At 34.9% G+C, this 22,236-nt stretch overlaps 1 protein-coding gene across 8 annotated transcripts in view; it reads right to left on the bottom strand.

Annotated features, from left to right (window-relative positions):
- The window catches only part of MALRD1 (MAM and LDL receptor class A domain containing 1), an 847,485-nt gene that overhangs the window by 688,895 nt on the left and 136,354 nt on the right, over positions 1-22,236 (bottom strand). For 5 of the 8 annotated variants that reach the window (XM_058532519.1, XM_058532517.1, XM_058532520.1 and 2 more), the window contains one exon: positions 3,643-3,783. In XM_058532519.1, the coding sequence (XP_058388502.1) occupies positions 3,643-3,739 (97 nt within the window). In that variant the 5' untranslated portion in view covers positions 3,740-3,783. Of the gene's footprint in view, positions 1-3,642; positions 3,784-4,628; positions 4,751-20,108; positions 20,527-22,236 lie in introns of those variants that run through there. The other 3 variants (XM_058532523.1, XM_058532516.1, XM_058532522.1) reach the window with 3 other exon arrangements.

Raw genomic sequence — 22,236 nt, 5'->3', positions numbered from 1 at the left:
TAGAACAATGAGAAGTCTCATATATTGTCAGTGGGAGTGTGAAATGTTACAACCATTCATTGACACAGTATTTCACTTCTAGGTATTTACCAAAGAGAATTAAAAACATAAACCTTCACAGGGGCTGGCCTGGTGGCGTAGTGGTTAAGTGCGCGCACTCCACTTCAGCAGCCCAGGGTTCACAGGTTCAGATCCTGGGCGCACACCCACAGACTGCTTATCAAGCCATGCTGTGGTGGCGTCCCATATAAGGTAGAGGAAAATGGGCATGGATGTTAGCCCACGGCCAATCTCGCTCAGCAAAAAGAGGAGGGCTAATCTTCCTCACACACACAAAAAATAAGATGGATTGATGGATGGAGAAAGGGATGGGTAGATGGATAGATACTTGATAAAACAAATACAGTAATTGTATAACCTATGCGGTGGGGATATGGCTATTCACAGTAAAATTTTTCAACTTTTTAATATGCTTTAAAATTTTTATAATAAACTGTCAGGGGAAACAATTATACAAATAAAAAATAAGTGGGCACATAGACCCTATTTATAGCTTACTAGGGAAAATAGAGTTAATATGGCCATGAATTAAGAAACACAGTGTAGGTAGATGAAACCTTTATGTGCTACCCAACAATCCCACAGACAAAGAAATGCCCCAGCAATGAGTCACCACAGGTGTGGCTGTGGAGACTAGCAAAGGGCATCCAGTCCTAGGCTAAGACCATCACACCCTCCTAGAACAACATTAAAAGACTGGGTGCTGTTTAATAGTGTGTGTGTTTCAAAATATAATACATGGATTTTAGATCCAATTTAACAATTGGTCAAAATAACAAAAGTTCTAATATTCCCATTTAAACCTGATTTTAAATACTCAAATGAGAAAAATAATCTGTGGTATAAAGGGAAATGTTAACTTTTCAAATAAATTATTTTTTATCTTTGATAACCTACACATTTTAGATTTACAGTGGATTATACATTTTAAAAACCTCATGCATCACCTTTAATATTAGTTGAACTCCAAAATTATTTAGAACTCTTTATATTCTTACAAGAGTTATAAGAAAAACTCTTATATTCCATTCTTTTTTTAAAAAATAAAGTTTTACTATCATTGCAAAGATGTGTTTGCATTGTATACTATTTAAATGTAATGCTATATACTTTTAAAAATCAATACTACGTTTTAATCACTGTGCCCTGAGCTTGAGTAGACTTCAAATATTGACATAGTGATGTGTTTAATGTTCTAATAGATTTTCAACCTTAGTTCTGAAAACTTCTCAAGGCATTGATTACCCCATGAAAAATATTATTTTGGAGCACTGGCAAATTATTTCAAGAGTAAGTTAATCAAAAATTTTATTAATTAGTCATGAAATAAGGATTTTCAAATGGAGTCAAGATTCCAACAAGACTATTTTTCCATAAACATTTTCAAACAGCTAACATTTAAAAGCAGAACATTTGCTTATTTAAAATTATCTCTTGAGAAATACTCATATTTTAACATTTAATTGTAATTACAAAAGATGCATCACTATTATTAAAATCACCCACCTTCAGTAATCAGGCCAGGCCATATTTCGCCCCGCTTTCTCTATGAGTCTTGTATTATTATTATTATTCCACTTTACAGAGGAGGAAACTGAGACCATTCATCTAGCAGGTTGACAGTGCCAGTATTCAAATCCACCTAGTCTGACTCCAGAGATCTTAAGTCAATCCAAGTGTCACAGCTAAAACTGTGTCTACCTATATTAACATCCCAATTTTGATGTGAATTGCCCCTATTTTATCTCATGGCTAGGCTATCAAAAAATTAGCATGGCAAAATGAGAAAAGAGAAGGAAGAAAGAGGGAAGAAAAGGAGGAAGGAAGGAAAGAGGGAAGCACAATGACAGAGATTCTGATGTTGTCTAACTCCAAGGTAAGGAGTAAGCAAGAAGAAGAGAGTAAGAGCCACATATAAAAAAGGAGAATAATGCAAAGTGAAATAAGTCAGAGGGAGAAGATCAAATACCGCATGATTTCCTTCATTAAGTAGTAGATAATAACAACAATAAACAAACACATAGGGACAGAGATTGGATTGGTGGTTACCAGAGGGGAAGGGGGGAGGGAGGAGGGTGAAAGGGATAATTTGGTACATGTGTGTGGTGATGGGTTGCAATTAGTATTTTGGTGGTGAACATGATGTAACCCATGCAGAAATAGAAGTACAATGATGTACACCTGAAATTTTTACAATGTTATAAACCAATGTTACTGCAATAAACAAAAACAAACAAACAAACAAAAAAATAATCATTAAAGCATAAAAAAAAAAAAAAAGAGAAAAGATCGGGTATTCTGCCCATGAAGAAGACTAGAGTAAATAAATGTATGCTGTAAAAATTCTTCTAAGTAAAAGGAAGAAACAGTGGGGAGAGTCCAAACGAGAGCAATTCACAAGGCATTGCAATGGCTAAAAGTTGGGAACCAGATTCAATATCATCATCTAACATAACTGAATCCACAATAAAAGTTTTATACATTGCAGTGAGTCATTGGTCCTGTTTGTGACGCTTGTCCCTCTTTTTGTGATAAAGTTGGCTTGCTCCTAACAATTATTAAAAATTCTTTAAAAAAAGTATTTTGACATCAAAGCCAAGCAAAATAAGAAACTCCATCTTACTTAGAAGTTGAAGCGAGGAACACCAAAATTATTCAGAAATGTACTAAATACCTACTTTTTTTGAGTGTCGGATATTTTATAAGTTTTTACCAACAATATCTCATTTAGCTCTTAAATCAACTACCCTATGAACTAAGCACCTTTATTCCCCCTCTTAAAGTTGAGAAAACCAAGGCTTAAAAAAATTAATTGCTCAAGATCATATAGCTAGTAAGTGTGGAGTCAGGATTCTAATCCACAAGTATTTATGTAAACATTTCCAAATAATTAACATCGAAAGCCTGAACACGTGCTTGCTTTAAATTATCTCTAGGGAAATACTCATAGTAACATTCAATTGTGTTTACTTGAGAGAAACATCACTTTTATTAAAAAATCACTAGCCTTCAGTTAGTTATACCAGGCAATATATTACCTCTTTTCTTTTCATGTATAAGCCATTAGATGAGAGCAGACATGGAGTCAAATTGTGCTCACTGAAATGTCTTAATCACCTGGCACAAAATGGTGGCAGAAGTTCATTAGTTGACAAATAAACAAATGAATACATGTCTGGTTCCAGAGCCACCTAAGAGACTAGTAAAGCAGCCCACTGGAGTTTTCTAGTCAGCCTGAGAAAACAAGTGTTACTAGACAGAGTTGATAGCAGTCTAGCCAAATGCAAAGAAAGTAGACCAATTAATCTGTGTAGTATCATCATGTTTAAATTCTACAATTTCTATAAAGAGTCAAAATAGCTGGAAAAATCCCAATTATTGTCTCGATAGACTTTGAGACCCCAGGAACCCAATTATGAGAATCCAATGTGATATTTTAGAGTCATAAATATCTTGAAAATGATTACAGAATGCATAAAATTAGATATTATAATTATTAATATCTAAATATCAGCTAAGATTCTACTGTCTTAACTGACCACTTGACAAAAAAAATGAAAGAAAGAAGTTCAAAGCATTTACCAGACGTATCACCATTGTGATCATAAAACGGAGGAGACAGACCAGTCATCCCATTTGTCTTTGTCCAACCAAGTCTCAGACTCTGATCTTGTGTCATACTACAAAGCCCGTCCTCAAAATCACATCTTTCATAATTCGAGCCTAATGAGAGAAAAAAGAAATTAGCTTTCAGCATCCCATTTGGCTTCTTAAGAAATAAGGCAATAGTAGAAAAAGAAAGCTTAGCAACAAATGACAAATATAGATTAACATAAGGATTATTTTTCACATTTTAAGTCTACTTTATTCATGCAAAGCTTTTTTTGCATACAACATTCTAATAAATCACCACACACAAAAATCAATGTGGTCAAGTAGAAAGAATGCCACCTGAGGTCAGAAGACTGAGGACCTAATCCTGGTTTTTTTTCTCTTATTAACTGAGTGCCTTAGCTAAACCACTCAACCACAGCAAGCCCTGTTCTTCACTTGTAAGATTAGAATAATGACCTCATGCTCTGTCTCCCTCAAACAACTGCTACTAGGATCTAATGACATAATGAATATAAACATACTTTACAACTCTTAGGCACCATAAAGTGCAGGAATTATTATTAAGGTCACATCTTCAACTCTACCTCAATATACCTGCCATCCAGGCATATCAGAATTTCAGGTTTGGGCAGACCAAATCACAGAGGCCTCTCTGATTGAAACTCAACCATCTGCGGATGCTGTGATGGACCCCTGGAATCAAGCATAGCACCTCCTTGTTGAATCTCAATGTTCTGGAAATTCTTAGCGCTTTTATCACAACAAAGGCATTTTCTGGCTCTTTTTTTTTCTTTTTCTCTGGATGTAAGTGATCCAAGAGGCTTGGGAGAAGCAGAAGGATTTGGACTTGGTTATTCACAATAACCACCCAGGCAGGGCTTTATTCCATTATTCAACCTCTGCAAATGTCACTCTCTAAAAAATAGATTGTCTCACCCACAAATAGCCCCTACCTGGGTTGTAGTCGTCAGCAGCAGTGGAGATTTTCCTTGACAAGTTTGTTCTTGCCCTGCTGGTTGCATTAGCCATAGTGGGAGTAAATATACTGGTTAACAGTCAGTGCTTGGCAATCCAGTTACGAAAACATAATTTTTATTTAATCATATTTTGGACAAAATATTATTTAATAATAATAACACATATGTCTGGTGCATATTCTTGAGATCATCCACATGAGTACTGAAAGCTGGTTTAGAAATGTCACATTTAAACAACATTAACTAAACCTGCTTTATTACCAACTGTCTATTTTAATAGTTTTACTCCTGGAGTAATTTTACTCCTATTTTGAAAGGTTTTACCAACCAGCTATTATTCTGTAATCATTAAGGGGATTTTAATAGCTACAATTTATTGAGGTGGTTTGTTCTGTGCTAGGCCTTCTACTTATCGTAGTTTATTTATTCCTTACAACAACCTTAGGAAGCAGGCATTTTCTTCCATTTTAAAAATGAGGAAACTTAGATAATGTGTTAGAGACATGAAGTAACTTGCCCAAGATAGAACAGCTGGTGAGTGCTGGGGCCAGGATTGAAACCCAGGCCTTTCTGACTCCAGAGCATGAGCTCTTAAAGCTCTGTTCTCAGTCCTAATTGTTAATTCACTGTCCCATTTGTATCAAAGACCCAGAATTAGAGGTCTTTCAGAGTTACTAGTCAGCCTGAGGAAACCAGCATTTCCAGCTGGAATTGATGTCATTCTATCCAAAAGCTAAGAAATTTGATTAGTCTATGAATCATATCATGGTTAAATTTACAATTGCCATAAGGCCTTTGAAATATTTAGAATAGCCGGAATATCACAGTTATTACCTCCTGGAACCCTAGTAGTCCAGGAAATCTGGTTGAACAAAAAATGAACTAAATTATATAGTTATTCATATATTTATATACGTGTGCATGTCATTCAATTAGCTATGTATGTATCTGCATAAAAATATGTATCTGTTTTCAAATTTCCTTTAGTTCCCAGAAATTTCTACAACAATCTGTGACTGTAAAATATTCTGAATTATTTTTATCACCATATTTCAGCAATATGTGTACAAAATGTACACATATTCTCGCATAGGTGTCAAACATTTTTTAAATACCATGAAATTATCTTGCATTACAATTACTTAGTGAACAACTGTTTGCAATGTTCTTTGTTCTTTTTAATACACAAGTATAATGATGATGAATTCTCGATGTATTAGAACGAGAAAAACAGCTAAATAAAACATTTTTCCCTCTAAGCAGTCTCAACAGGGGTTCTTTTTGTTATAAAATGAATCTAATGAGCATACATTTTCAACTAATTCTTATAAAAAAAAGCAATCATGAGAACTTCAAATAACTGCTGGATTATTCAAAAATGCATCAGAAAATTTTCTAAGTATTCATTTTCTGCCCACTAGAGAATTGTATATTTTAAACCATTTGAACAATTTTCCTTGAATTGTGGCTGATTTGCCTTTTAATTCCATACGCCACATATCTCCACTTGAATCTGAAACGATTTGCTATACTAAAATCTGCCTCCATGTAGATTTCTTCTACCACAGCCATCACTAAATTGTGTTGAGTAATGCCACAGGTAGACAGTATATGGAACAGTAAGGGGTGGTATGCAGGAACCCATGTTCCTGGGCCTTTTTAACTTATGGAATTTATTATTTTGTTTTTAATTTTAGGATCCCAAAAGTCAGATGTATCATAGTCTAAGAGGGAGGGTATCTCCATGTTGTGATTTGAGGTTACTTGGAAGGTCTAATTATCTCCTGAATTGGTTTTCACAGTGCCAGATTCTCTCATTAAAAATTCACTGAAGACTTCCTCATACATTCAATCACTAATACCATAATGGGAAAAAAATATTAAATTATATTCCCAAGTGATAGTTAACTTAGGGCATGTTTCTGAGAAAATGGGATGGAATAAAGTTTTAGTCGTGGTAATGGTGAAGAAATTGGTGCAGAGCTCAGGATTAACTCAGTAAAGTATGGTATGGGTAGATCATCACAATATAAAGCTCTTAGAAGACAGAGAAAATGTAAGAATTAGGGGCCAGCCCCGTGGCTTAGCGGTTAAGTGTATGCGCTCCGCTATTGGCGACCCGGGTTTGGATCCCCGGCACGCACCTACGCACCACTTCTCTGGCCACGTTGAGGCTGCGTCCCACATACAGCAACTAGAAAGATGTGCAACTATGACATACACCTATTTACTGGGGCTTTGCGGGGGAAAAAAAAAAAAAAGGAGGAGGATTGGCAGTAGATGTTAGCTCAGAGCCGATCTTCCTCAGCAAAAAGAGGAGGATTAGCGTGATTGTTAGCTCAGGGCTGATCTTCCCCACACACACAAAAAAAAGAAAATGTAAGAATTAGGAAAAACCTAGAAAGGGCAAGGTAGAAGATATTAAAAGCAAACCACTTATTTCACAATTTTGCCTGGGCCTATATTAATAATGCACATCTCTATTCCTCCTAAAAGGTCTGTGAGGCACAGCTGTAGTCTTTACCTAATGATAAATTCTGCTTTTTTTTTTGAAAAATTGTGGAAAAATATACACGACATAAAATTTATCATTTTAACCTTTTTTTTTTTTTTTAGTGACGAAGATTGGCCCTGAGCTAACATCTGTTGCCAATCTTCCTCTTTTTGCTTGAGGAAGATTGTCCCTAAGCTAACATCTGTGCCATTCTTCCTCTATTTTGTATATGGGATGTCGCCACAGCATGGCTTGATGAACAGTGTGTAGGTCTTCACCCGGGATCCGAGCCCGTGAACCCCAGGCTGCTGAAGCAGAGCATGGGAACTTAACCACTATGCCACCAGGCTGGCCCCCACTTTAACCATTTTTAAGTATACAGTTCTGAGATATTAAATACATTTGCATTGTTATGCAACCACCACCATCATCCAACTCCATATTTTTTTTAATTTTCCCCAACTGAAACTCCATACGCACGAAACAATTACTCCTCATTCTTCCTTCCCTCCAGTCCCTGGCAACCACCATTCAACTTTGTGTCTCTATGAATTTGACTACTCTAGATTCCTCAGATAAGTAGAAAAATACCGTATTTGTGCTTTTGTGACTTGCTTGTTTCACTTAGTATAATGTCCTCAAGTTTCATCCATGTTGTAGCGCGTCAGAATTTCTTTCCTTTTTAAGGCCAAATACTATTTCACTGTACGTATATACCATATTTTGTTTACCCATTCATCTGCTAATGGACACTTGGGTGGCTTTCACCTTTTAGCTATTGGGAATAATGCTGTTGTGAACACGAGTCTACAAATATCTGTTGGAGTCCCTGCTTTCATTTCTTTTGGCTATATCTTCAGAAGGAGAATTGCTGTATCATATGATAATTCTATATTTAGCTTTTTGAGGAATTGCCATACCATTACCACAGAAGCTAAAAGACTTTACATTCTCACCAACAACACACAATTGTTCCAATTTCTCAACATCTTTGCCTACACTTGTTATTTTCTGGGGTTTTGTTTGTTTGTTTATAATAGCCATCCTGATGACCGCAAGATGGTATCTTATTGTGGTTTTGATTTGCATTTCCCAGATGATTAGTGATGTTGAACATCTTTTCACGTGCTTATTGGACATTTGTATGTCTTCTTTGGAGAAATGTCTATTCAAGGCCTTTGTCCATTTTTGGATCAGACTGTTTTTTGATTAGTTATGTGTATTTTTATGTACTCTGCATATGAATCTCTTATCAAATATATGATTGGCAAATTTGTTTCCATGCATTGCCTTTTCATTCTGATAGTGTCCTTTGATGCATAAAAGTTTTTCATTTAAGTCTAACGTATCTATTTTTTCTTTTATTGCCTGTGATCTTTGGTGTCATAGCCAAGAAATCATTGCCAAATCCAAAATCATGAATGTTTTCCCCTAAGAGTTTTCTTCTAAGAATTTTATCATTTTACCTCTTATATTTAGGTCTTCAATCCTTTTCGAGTTAATTTTGTGTAGGTCCAACTTCAATTTTTTAGCATGTGGATATCCAGTTTTCACCATACTATTTGTTGAAAAGACTGTTCTTTCCCCATTGTATGGTATTGGCATCCTTGTAGAAAATCATTTTACCATATATGAGAAGCTTATTTCTAGGCTCTCTCTTCTATTCCCTTAGCCTATATGTCTATATCTATGCCAATTCCACACTCTGTTAATGACTGTAGCTTTGTAATAAGTTTTGAAAACAGGAAGTTTGAGGCCTATAATTTTGTTCTTTTTCAAGATTGTTTTGGCTTTTTTGGGTCCCTTGAGATTCCATATGAATTTTAGGATAGATTTTACTCTTTCTGTAAAAGACATTCTTGGGATTTTGATAGAGATTACATTGAATTTGTAGATCTCTTTATGTGGTATTGACACCTAAATAATATGAAGTCTTCCAATCCATGAACACAGGATGTTTTTCCATTTATTTGTGTCTTCCTTAATTTCTTTCAGCAACAACTTGTAGTTTTCCATCTACATGTCTTTCATCTCCTTGGTTAAGTTTATTCCTAAGTATTTTATTTTGTTTGATGTTATTTTATTTTCTTAATTTCCCTTTCACATTGTTCATTGTTAGTGTATAGAAACACACTGATTTTTGAGTGTTGATTTTGTATCCTGCAACTCTGCTGAATTTGTTTATTTAACAGTTTTATTGGTAGAATGTTTAGGATTTTCTACATTTAAGATCATGTTTTCTGTAATAAAGATAATTTTACTTGTTCATTTCCAATTTGAATGTCTTTTATTTCTTTTTCTTATCTAATTGCTCTGGCTGGGACTTCCAGTTCTATGTTGATAGGAACAATGAAAGAAGGCATCCTTGTCTTGTTTCTGATCTTAGAGGAAAAGCTTTCAGTCTTTCACTAGTGAGTTGTGATGCTAGCTGTGATTATGATGTCAGCTGTGGGTTTTTCATATGCCTTTATTGGGCTGAGGTAGTTTCGTTCTATTCCAAGTTTATTAGGTGTTTTTATCTCCTTCCCCTTTTTTTTTTTACTTCCCTAAAGTAAAATACATAACTTTAGGAAGTTATGTATTATATAGTCATAAAATTTTGTATACAATTCATCTTACTGTTTAGAAAATGATTTCCTTCATGTAGATAACATATAAAAACATTTTCAAAAGGAACTATCTCCCTTACTCTCATTTAATGTAAAAATTAATGGTCAATTCCTTCATGTAGATAACATATAAAAACATTTTCGAAAAGAACTATCTCCCTTACTCTCATTTAATGTAAAAATTAATGGTCAATTCCTGCAAAGGACAAAGTGAATCCAAAAGATTACAGTTAAATGAAAGTAAAATTTAACTATTCTCAAGAGTAAATTTCAATGAAAGATTGCTATTATTTGGCCTGGCAATTGGAAAGTATTAATCAGTTTTTATCAGAGAAATGTTTGTTATCTTTCACACTGAATTAATCTTAATATTTTCATTAAGAGAGAAACAGGAAAAACCCTAACTCACAAAGGTGTATGATATCAGATGGAATTAGCACTTCCATAGCTCATAGCAGAATTATCCAATATTACTTAGGTTAGATTCTTGTCATACAGTTGCCTTTATTCTCAAGTCATTGAGAACATCTTTGGCAAGAATTGTGTCATTCATGTTATCTATGTCAAGGAGAAAAGGATTTCCGAACCATGTTTTAACTTTAACATGGTTTCAGGATTAATAGTCTTCAAAGGAGTTCTCCAGTGTTTTTAAATATCTGGTGGTTTCTGCAGAAATATTGACAAAACATGGCATTCACTCCTGTCTGCAGCAGTATTCATTCGAGTATTACAAATGTTGCATAGCTATTTACATATAATTCTCTATTCCAGAGTAGCAGCTGGGCCCAAAGGTCTTATGGCTTTTCAGTAGTTTCTATAGTGGTGAATACACAGCCTTTAATAGAAAGTTATAGCTCTTGCATGAGAAACTCTCCATCAAGTAAACTAATTCAGGAACAAATGAACTCCTGTCATTTTTTTTTTCCTAAATAGGTTTTCAATTTCTCTCAAAATAAGTAAAATTTTTCTTCCAAATTCAATCAAGCATTTCAGGACTTATTCACTGGAAATTCACTTATTTTTAGGTAATAGAGAACACTATATTCTAATCCTATTTCTTTGATGGAAACTTATTTAAAAGCTGTGATTCAAGGTCCTTGCCTTCATAAATTTGATAACTTTGACAACAGAATGCAAGCCTTCTCTCTCAGGATTCTTAGCCAAACGTTTAGAGTCACCATGCACACGTACAAATGATGTTTATTGACAAACAGAAAAGGTACATGGATGACAAGCATGGCAGGAGTTCTATCTATGAATAGATATCAGCATAAGAAGACACTTTGCTTGTGGAAGAAACAGTTCACCATTTGATGTCACCAGGTGTCTTTGAAATTTTCAAAGGTAGCTCACAAACTGAATGTCCTTCTTGGATGATGTCAATTTGCATACTTGAGTCATAAGATAAGAGCAGACTTTATTGCAAGACTGAATAGTTTTATCCATTTCCATGATGAAAGAAATAGTGCAGCTGACAAATTCAGCCAGTCAGTAAACTGGTAATGTCTATCTAATATTTATTGACTCTATGTGCCAACCAGTCTTCCAGGAAATGGGGAGATCTAGGTAAATTTCTTGCTCTAATGGAGCTAATATTTACTTTTTCATGACCTCCTACAAAATATTAAATAAATTATTGGCGGCTCTGGAAGGGTGACATCATTTCATAAAGGCATGCTTAATTTTTTTTTGCTTAAAGTCTCACCAAGTTACATGGCTCAACCAAGTTTGCCCTAATTTTTATATGGCTTCTTTTGTGGAATCATCATGGAAACGCTGTAGGATGGATCAAGATAAAATCCAGTAAAGTTTTAGCTTTTCCCTTGTGAGAAAGATTCACCATCTAGCCAATTTCCAGAATGCACTGAGGATGCTTCTTCAATTTGTTGCTTTCATGTTTTCACAGGCAAGAAGCACTACTACTTCTGTACAATGTCATACTCAGAGATGAAAGAACAGTCTACATTGCATATGGTTCATCTTTTCTTCCACATTTCCACTGCCCAGTATGAACAAACACAGTCCACAACTGTGAAACAATTCTAGACATCAAAATCTATTAAGGAAAATGATTTGTGTTACACAACTGTGTACAACAGCATCCAAGTCTTCCAGTAACTGCCAAGAGTGAAACATTCCCGATAGTGTTATTTGACATGAAAAGTATTTTATGAAGATTGTTTTAAAAATAGCAGAAGGAATTTAATAGACACACATACAAAAGAAAATGCCCAGTTCAGGGTCTCTCTGAAGCCCATCCTTCAGAGCAAGATTAAGATCAGCTCTCTTGCAAGAAAAATATTGTGAAAGGAAAGAAAAAGTTAGCATAAAATAAATAACGCCCTCGTAAATATGTTTATGTTAAGTAAAATAAAATGATAAAACCTCAAACAGACAAGCATGCTATTTTATTATTGGTCAAAGTGGGTACTTCTAATTTCCATTGGATATCATTCGCTCACTGGAAAATTTTCAGACTCTCCATCAGCAAAACTTTCAACAAGGAGTTTGTAAATTCATTTTCTCTGCATATAAAGGTTTGCATTCTTTGTTAAAATGTCCAAGCCTTCTTGAGTTTGTGATTCCAGCATTCTTGACTCCCCTTTCCCTAAGTTTTATCTTCTATCTCCTCTGGTTTTGCCTCTCCCAGTCATTCTTAGGCATGTGTTATAGGCATTTCATCATAAACACTGAAACCAGTGTGCAACTCTGTATGCTCAGGTTTTATTCTATCTTGTTGTAAAATCTTGTACCGCTCTGTCCATTTTATCTAGCTGTTCTATTCCATTCCATTCTCCAGTATATTTTCTATTCTATTCTCACAGGTACCTCATTTTCCAATTCCCCCCAATAGAAGCATCCTGCAATTTGTGCAAATCATACATAATAGTTCTGAAATTATTTGGGTTGACAGTAAAATAAAGATGAATAAAATTGACTATATCCAAATTTCATTGCAAGGTAACAGTTTGAAAGAGATTTAGGTACATATTCTGACATTAGTAACTAATGGGTAATTTCATTTAGAAACTTTTAGTATATTTTATAATATCCTCTAAAGTTATACGATGCGTACAAACCAGATTTCATAATCACTGTTCTAAGGCCCTGGGTTACTCATATTTCAAACATGGTATGGATTGGAAGACCAATTTGAGTCTTAGGTCACCATTAATTAGCTGCATATCCTTGAGCTATTAACCTCTTGGCTTAGAGCCTCACCTCCTTCACATTTACACAATGAGGCTATTGATTTAGAGGAGTTTGAAGACTTTACTCCTCTAAGATTTTGACTACACACCAGAAAAGACCAAAGGCTCTACAGAGACATTAACGCAAAATGGTACTAATGAGTCTGTCCAATGCAATAAACAAAAAAGATATTTTGCTATTTTTCGTTGAGCACCTGATTCAGTTATTGCATGAAATGAGGACTGAAAACCAGAGCATGCAGGTAGGCAAAGACTGGAGTCTGTGAAAATTTTAGGTGTTTTTGTACAGATGTTGTGAATCTAGAACCTAGAACCCTCTTTGGTCATTTCAAGGACTGGAATCCTAGAATGAGGACCTGTTCCCTTCTGAAACCAAATTAGAATATTTTATCCAACCCAAGAGAAATGGAGATTTCTCTGGGCCTGCCTAGAAATTAGGACCCAAATTCCAACTTTCAGAATTAAGGAGATGGTTCTTCATAATCTGACTGTTTGTAATCCCCAGTGAAGCCACAGGGTTAGGATTCCCATGCCGTGACTTCCCGGTTCAACCACTACACTGTATACTCTAGAAAACTCCACAGTTATGCCTGCGATGTACAGAAGACCTTGAAGGTTCAGTTTCATTACCAGAAAAAACAGGCAACTGTATTATGAGATAGAATAAGTACATGCTACACATACATCTTTACTTTTGATTCAAGTAGACATGTCAATTAGGCTGTCTGATCTTCAATCAGTCCTTTCTCCCTCTGGTCTCCCTGCTCCTCTTTTCCCCACCCACATGACCACATGTGTATTGTATATACTGATTCCCTCCCTCCAGGCTTCTTGTTCCTTCTGAACAAACCTGCAGGGTCAGTATCACATTCTAACTGCACAACATAAGAGCCTGCTTTGGCACTTTCAGAATCTTCAGGGTAGATCACTTTGGTGACAAACCTTGAAATCTTAATAACTCTGTTTTTCTTTTCCTCACTTCCTTGTGTGTGACCTGTTTCTGGTCATTGCCTCTAAGAAAGTTAGAACTATTATAACTGGAATGCAAAGAGAAACAGACATTGTTCAATTTTGAATAAAAAATTGGTTCTTGAATAGCTAAAGGAAGGTCTGAATGATGCAGGGCATGGACTTAAAGCCATAGGATTAGAATTGAATAAAAACACAGTGAAAGAGGTAGATCATTCCATCCCTGGAGAGGTTTGGGGAGGGGAAGCGGTCCCAAGAAGGGGAAATGGGCATGACCTTGCAGCAAGTAAGTTTGAGGGCGAAGGAAGAGAAAAAAAGACCTCGGGGTACTACATAAAAAGGGACTGTGTTAGCCTTGCGTGATGGCCAAGTACTTTCTGAGTCCAGTGTCAGAGAGCAGCAGAGAAGCTGAGCCCAAACCTACAGGCAAGCTATTGCATTCAAAGGATCACCAGCACAGGGGAGTCCCACGAGCTGTAGACTCTACACGTGATACCCAGATGGGCAGCTGTGATGGAGAAGGAAAAGCACCATCCCCTGAACTTGGATAGGACTGGACAATGACAGAATTTACCCCCACTACACATTTGTCTTGCTGATATTGTCTGCTTTTGCTAACATAAGTTTGACATATTATTTTACTAGCAAATTCTTAATCTCTCTACTTTGGATTACAAAACAACATCTGCGACGAAAAGGAAAACAAAAGCTCTTTTCATTAGTTTTGAGGAAAAATAGAAAAGGGAAAGAGAGAAAAGGAATTCTGTTCTGCATCATGTGACCTACATGTCTAATATTACCTTGCTCTCATTTCTAGAATAAACACAGTATGGCAGCTAACAGGAAAGTTGTTTATTGAAAGCTACTTATTAAAGCTATTTAAAAAGACCATTTTATTCTGATTTTTTAAAATATATGCTATTTTAAAAAACTTGAAACATAAACATGTACAAAAAAGTCACATATAAGTCCAACACCCAGATATAATTCCATCGACGATTTTATTCGCAAAGCCATACTGTATTTTTAGGTGTATGTATTGACCAGGAGTTATAATTTTTTCCTTGACAATATATCATGAGCTTTTTCCCATTTTTAAAATAGCATTGGAAATTATGACAGATGGCTGCACAGATGTTCCTGGTATACATGTATCATAATTTATTTAAGCACTAACCTAATATTACAAAATTACATTCTGTCCCATTTCCACTATCTTAAATAACGCTGTGATGAGACACTTACATAAACTCTAATTATTTTCTTAGAATAAATGCCTAAAAGTGAAATTATTAGTCAAAGGGCACGAATACTTTCAAAATCTTTATTCATATTTCAAATATACTATCAAACAGGTAAGAGTTTAGAATACTCCTGCCTGCCGTGTGTGAGTGCTTGTTTCCTCATACGCTTCGCAGCCATGCACATTCTTTTTTTAAATTTATGTCTATTTAATTTTTAAAATATTGGCAGCTTTTTGTTTCTAATTGTGATTTAGGATTAATAGTAAAGTTGATCACTTCATCATACGTGGTTATTTTGTGTGTGACTTGCCTTTTTGGGACTTTTATCCATATTTCTATGAAAGAATGCATCTTTTCTCTGATTTATTTACCTGGAACAGAATTATTTGTCAGATATATTGAAAATATTTTTCCTCTTTCATTTTACTTATAATATATACAATATAATATAATACAACATAATATATATAATAAATACAGTCAGTAGAGTACAGTGATTAGTATCAAGAGTTCTGGAATCAGACAGAATTGTTTGTGAATTTCAGCTCCTCCACTGAACAGCTCTGTGTCCTTTGGCATTTTATTTTACCTAATCTGAGCCTCATTTTCCCAAGCTATAAATTGGGAAAAATAATAGTTCCTGCTATTTTGGTGTTTGGTGAAGATTAAAAGAGACACTGTACGGAAATTTCTTAATAGTGCCTGGCATATAGTAAATAGTGTATACTGATTTAAAATGCCACCATTATTTATTAAATATATTACATATGTGCTTAATATTTCTAATAATCATATTCTTTCCTAATGAAAACCTTTTATAATGTTGGAGTAGTTTACATGATACACTCTTATAAACCTATTAATGAGAGTTATTCCCCATTATTAATCTTTTTCTTTTCCTCCTTTCTAGCTATTCTTACTCATTTTTATAGATGAACCTCCAAGTCACTTTATCAGGTTCCAAAATGTATCTTCATTAGATTTTGTGTTAGAATTTAATTAACATGTAGATTGATTTCATGAAAAGGTACATATTTGCACTATTGAAACATCCCACTAAGAAACAGTCTTGTCATGAGTCTATCTTCTGTACATCTGTAATTTTTTCTAATTTTATTCAGCTAGGCTCTCCATATTTATTATTAGATTTCTTACATATATAATTCTATTGTACTATGGACTAAATGTTTGTATCCCTCCAAAATTCATATGTTGAAGGCGTAATCCCCAATGTGATGGTATTTGGAGGTAAGGCCTTTGAGAGGTGCTTGGGTCATGAGGATGGAGCCCTCATGATGAGATTCGTGCCGTTATAAGAAGAGACAACAGAGATGACCTCTCTCTGCCATGTGAGGGCATGGCAAGAAGACAGCTGTCTGCAAACAAGGAAAAGAGCTCTCATCAGACACCAAATCTGCCAGCACCTTATCGTAGACTTCCCAGCCTCCAGAACTGTGAGAAATAAATGTTTGCTGTTTAAGCCACCCAGTCTATGGTATTTGTTATAATAACCCAAACTAAGGTATGTTGCTATGGTGAATAGGATTCTCAAGTATTTTTATTAGTTGTTTCATGACAATATGCATAAAAATTTTGCATACAATGTAGTACTAAGATAAATATTGCACACGAAGTCTCACATTTCCCTCTATTGATGCTTTAGCTTCAAACACTTCAATGAGCCAATTACTTTTAAAAGTAGTTGATATTTATGTCATTCTATTAAAGAAATAATGTTTTACTTAATATCATCTGGTTAAACACTACCACCTCTCAGATTTTGAGAATGTACCATTAACATAATCTTCACACATTTCACCTATAAATTTAGATTTATATGAAGTAAATATATTTTGAAAAATTTCTTGTTCCTCAATTCAAAAAGTTTGTAAAAGAAATTAGGTAAAACCTCAAAGCTTTATGACATATTCCATCAAATCAAAATATAAAAATGGATTCCTATCTGCTTATAAAAACACTAGAATGAATGGAAAAGTTTTTAAGTACGACATGTAAGTTGGGAAAAAGTATCCGATTAACTGAATATATTTTTCTCTTTTGAATCACATTAAATTTAGAGTAATTTTAGTTCTAAAATGAATATATAACAGCTTATGTTAATACTAACTTCAGGTATGCAAAAGCAATTATCTAGGAATATTTTCTGGCGACACTTCAGTGGTAGGGATCCATTGCATAGGATATATCTCAACACTGTATCAGTAGCACATTTTTTAATCTTCTGATTGATTTGGATTTGAATGGTAGCAACATAAGTAATACAATCATCTTTATTGTTAAGAAAAATAAAGCAGAATAAAACCTTTGTACATCAAATAGTTTTGAGCAATTGCTAGAAGAGAATCTAGACTATCTCTGTACTTAGTAAAATGACTCTGATATTAAAATAAATAAATAAACAAGTAAAAATGAAAGAGAATGAAGAAGACCAGGAAATGGGGATCAGCACGGAAGCAGACTATGCAACATTTGGAACATGATTAAAAAAAAATACCCAGATCAGTACCACAACATTTGTTTCCCTGGCTCAGGATATCAATAAATTCTAATAAAGAAGAATTCTCGTCGACACTAGAACTAAACAGTTGTTACACCTAAAAATTATTTTTCATGCTCACGATATATTAAGTGCTCTATATCATGTGTAAATAGAATTTATTCCTCTGTGAATATTCTGTCTTTCTACACCTAACATCTTAAAAAAAAGACTGAGTTAAAATAACAACCGCAAGTATTCTTAGAAAGAGGTCCATCATGTAAAATAAGAAAATTCTCAAAAACCTATTAATACAATCAGTTGCATCTGAAATGCAACTTCAACTATGCCAATATCATTAAGAAAAGTCAACGTATTAATCTATTTCTTTAAAGGTCACACCATTGGGATGTTAAACACGAGCACAGATTGATTTTTTTTTTTAAATGTGACCACTTTAATATCATTATAAAGTTAGCTTTAAAAAAAAAATCTCATCTGTAAGGTTAGGATCACAAATTTCCAAGAGAGAAATTGCTTGGCCACCATTATCCCTTCACAATATTTTCCCCCTAGTGTGGTGTACAAAAGAAACTCATTCTTTAAAGTGATTCTCAATTTTATCTACAGGTTATGGTCCACATTTTAAATAAAATATTGAAGTGGAAACTTCCCAGAAATGAAAATGAAAAGTGAAAAAGCCAAAAGGTGATCTCCCAATGTAACATTTAAAATGAAATCTGTTTATTCGACAGATCTGTTCCTTTGCTTTCCTCTAAGGCTGCAAGTTATTAGAATTTTTTATGCAGCCAAGACCTTTCCCACTCAGCGGCTTTCTCCTTCTTTCACATTAACATTTTCCCTGAAGCAGGACCATGTATGTTATCACAGCAAGCACGCTAAAGGAAGCCTCAGAGATTAATAACGGAAGGGACTTTGCTCTTCTTGTCAAACCAGCCAAGTGGTTCCTCTTTACTGCTCAGCAAAGATCAGTAAGGGCTTTCCAGGTCAGGCCAGGGAAAGGGCAACAAGCCCACATTTAGCCTCTCTGGGGAAATTGGACAAATATAAATGAATCCTTGTCTTTGGTTATGCTTTGTACTTAGCATTTACTAGGTACTAAGAGCATAATCACCATCCCAAACTATGGGAGAAAGATCATTAGCCTGTTTTCTTCTATGGAGAAGACAGTTTTCAGGAATCATTTATCTCGTTTTTATGTAATAACTGAATATGTAAATAGAAGGCAAACAACAGCAAAATCGAATATGTAGAACCTTATTTTAGCAGAAGAAAATGAAGAATTCTGTAAACACTAATTAATATAGTACCTGAATAAAACATAGAAAATATGTTTGAGGAAAGCTCTCTAAAATAATAGAATGCATGCCTCCAGATAATTAATTGAGTCAATAGTTACTAGTGAATAGGTAAACAAGTTGTTATATATTCAGGCAATGGAATACTGCTCAGTAATAAGATAGAATAAACTACTGACACATCCAAAAACATGGATGAAACACACACACAAACACACACAAAAAATAGTTACTATGAACCAATAATGAACCCATTTAACTTTATGAAAATGTTTACGAAAAGTGACTGTTTGTAGCAATGGCACCAGTCTCCACTGGTGAAGGGCAGTGTTCCTTCAGGATGTGATATTGCAAAAGAAACTACAAAAGCATACGTGTCTTCACCCATGTCTTCCCTTGGTGAATGGTTTCCTTTTTATAATATTATACCAGTCAGCAAAAGAGTATTTTCCCACCAGTGAGAGGCGGTTCATTTCACTTTACAACCTCTAATAATAAAATGGAGGCTCAAGATCACACGATTAGTAGATGGTTTATCCCGGATACAAATCTAGGTCCTGTACTCTCCGAAGCTTGCGCTCCTTCCTCTGCCCCGGAATGAAAGGACACAAGCCAGCGCTGAGCTCTGTGTGGAATCTGTTCCAACTATCCTGGTAGTAGCGTCTTATAAGCAAAAATAAAATCTATTCATCCAACCTAAAATACATTTCAAATATTTTCATACTGAATCCAAACTTAAGCTCATAATTTTCATTGTAGTATTTTAAAGCTGCCGTAATGAGCTTCCTTTGAATTTTACTTCCCTAATATAACATTAAAAGCTACATTTCTGCATATCACGCCTTCTTTATAATCAGTAAAAACTGATTTAAAATACATTCCATTCAGCTAGAATCTTAGCAATTTGATATTGTCTAACTAGAGTAATTTTTATATATGGACCCATCTCTTTATTGAAAAGTATATTTTAGCTTCTGATTTACATTAAAGGCAAATAATGAAATCCAGGCAGGGCCAGGCATCCAGCTGAACCTCCCTGGGCTGCTCATTAGCCCCTGGTTTGAAGGTGCACAGGGAACAGAAATTGGAAACAGGAGGGAAATGGCACTTACATTGCTGTTCATCGCTGTTGTCGCCACACTGATCTGTGAAGTCACACACGTTGTCAGGAGGCAAGGAGACCCCATTCCTACACTGAAAGGCTTCTGTTCCCCGCTGAACCAGGGTAAAGATGAAAACACAGGAAATCCAAAGGGCACGAAAAGCTTCCTTCTTCGGGAATGCTAACATTCTGGCAAGGCAGTAGAGCGTTACCTGAGACATCTATCAGGATCAGGCAGTTGTAATAGGTGAGTCCGTAATTAGAAACATTATTTTTGTTTTCTCTATTCTTCGTATTCCAGATCTGCCTTGTATGACTGGATACTATTGGTAACTATCTGCAACTCTAACAAATGACTCCCAAGGCAGTTCATTTACTCTTTTAGAGGAGTGTCTTTAGAAAATATTTAACTTGAGCAATTGTACCATTTCTATATCTAGCTAAAGATGGATGTTTATTGCCCTAGGTATACTATGTTTAAACAACTTAAGCCTTTATGATCATGCTATCTCCTGAAACAAAATTTTAAAAAACAAAGGGCAGGTACATAAATGGGGGGGGAACACAACAAAGTTATAAGTAACATGGAAATGTTCTGTATGAATTCTTACGCTTAATCATATTCATGTCATTTAAAACACTATTGTAGTTACTAAAATGTATTCAAAATTTTCATGTTCAATTATTAGAATTGCTCTGTGAGAATGAAATGCTTATCCTATATTATCGAATAGAAACCTCGCATTGCTGGTTTAGATAAAGTGAAAACAACAGGATTTTAAAAGTTGAATGAATAGTGGAGATCATTATTTTACAAATCACGTAACTTGAGTCCAAGAAAGTTAAGGGATATTTCTGAGGAAATACCGTAACTTGGTGTTAGAAACTAGAATTCAAATGTCCTACTCTGGAGTGCAGTGTTCTTTCTTCTATAGCACACACATTCTCCTGTCAATTCATCTTAATTTGCTTTTACAAGTGAAACACGTGATTTCAGGATGCATATTCAAGGTGAACAGTATACTGAAGTTCAGAATACACTGACGTATTAATAATAAAATTCTATGAAGTTGAATAATTATAGAAATTATATGAAGTTGAATATTCAAAACATTCCTTTATATTTGATTTCTTAAAGGCATATCCAAGTTCTCTTTCAACAACTTTCTTTTAATTTGTGCAATATAACTGCAGGAGACAGACACCCCATGAGACTAGAAGAAGCAATTGGAGAATGTAGAGTAAAAAGGATGATAGATGAGGGACAGAGAATGCATCTGCTCATTTAAAGAAAATGTTGGGAAAGTCGATTTTCCCCATATTCTAGAAAAAAAGATCTAATAAAAATATAAAGTTCTAAGGTATGGGCATTCAGGAATCTGGAAAGAAAATGCATATTTTTTCCCTACCACTGAGCACTGCACATAATCTAGCATTTCATTGCTCTGTGCTTAATTCCAATTTCAGAAATACTCATTCTCCTTACCTTTCTGTTTTATAAATGAATATTAAGTAATACCTTGCCAACTTCTCTTTCTTTATGTGTCCCTTAAATGTTGATTATCCCTGTGGTTCCACGTTGGGCCTCCTCTCTGCTCAGATTATTCTTTTTTCTAGGCTTTCTCTTCATGCTCATAATTTCAAGTATTATCTATACATTGTTCTCCCAAATCTATGTCTCAAGTCCTGATATGATATGCTGCTCAAATTTATATTTTAAGTCTTCTTCCTGAGTATACACACACACACACACACACACACACAATGCAAAAACAGACAGCCTAATTGACATTGTCTAGTTGAATCAAAAGCTAAACTTGTCTTCCTGTCCCCCATCCAACCAACCATCTATTGCTCCCATATTCTATATTTCAATGAATGGTACCTTCTTCTGTCCAACTTCCCAAGCCAGTAACCTATATATTGGTCCTGGACTACTCCCATCCACTCTACCTATCAATCATCAAGTCTTGTACATTCTACATTTCAGTTGAAGACTCCATCAATTCTCCTCTCAGCAACACCCGAACCAGATGTTTCTGCTATCTACAACTTATTTTCCATTCTTCAGGCAGAGTGACCATTCTAAAGCACAAACCCACACCTACATATTTCCATCTGAAATTAGTACAAATGTC

Source organism: Diceros bicornis, chromosome 36, assembly GCF_020826845.1.
Source record: "Diceros bicornis minor isolate mBicDic1 chromosome 36, mDicBic1.mat.cur, whole genome shotgun sequence".
NCBI lineage: Eukaryota > Metazoa > Chordata > Mammalia > Perissodactyla > Rhinocerotidae > Diceros > Diceros bicornis.
This window is presented reverse-complemented; position numbering and strand designations above follow the sequence as displayed.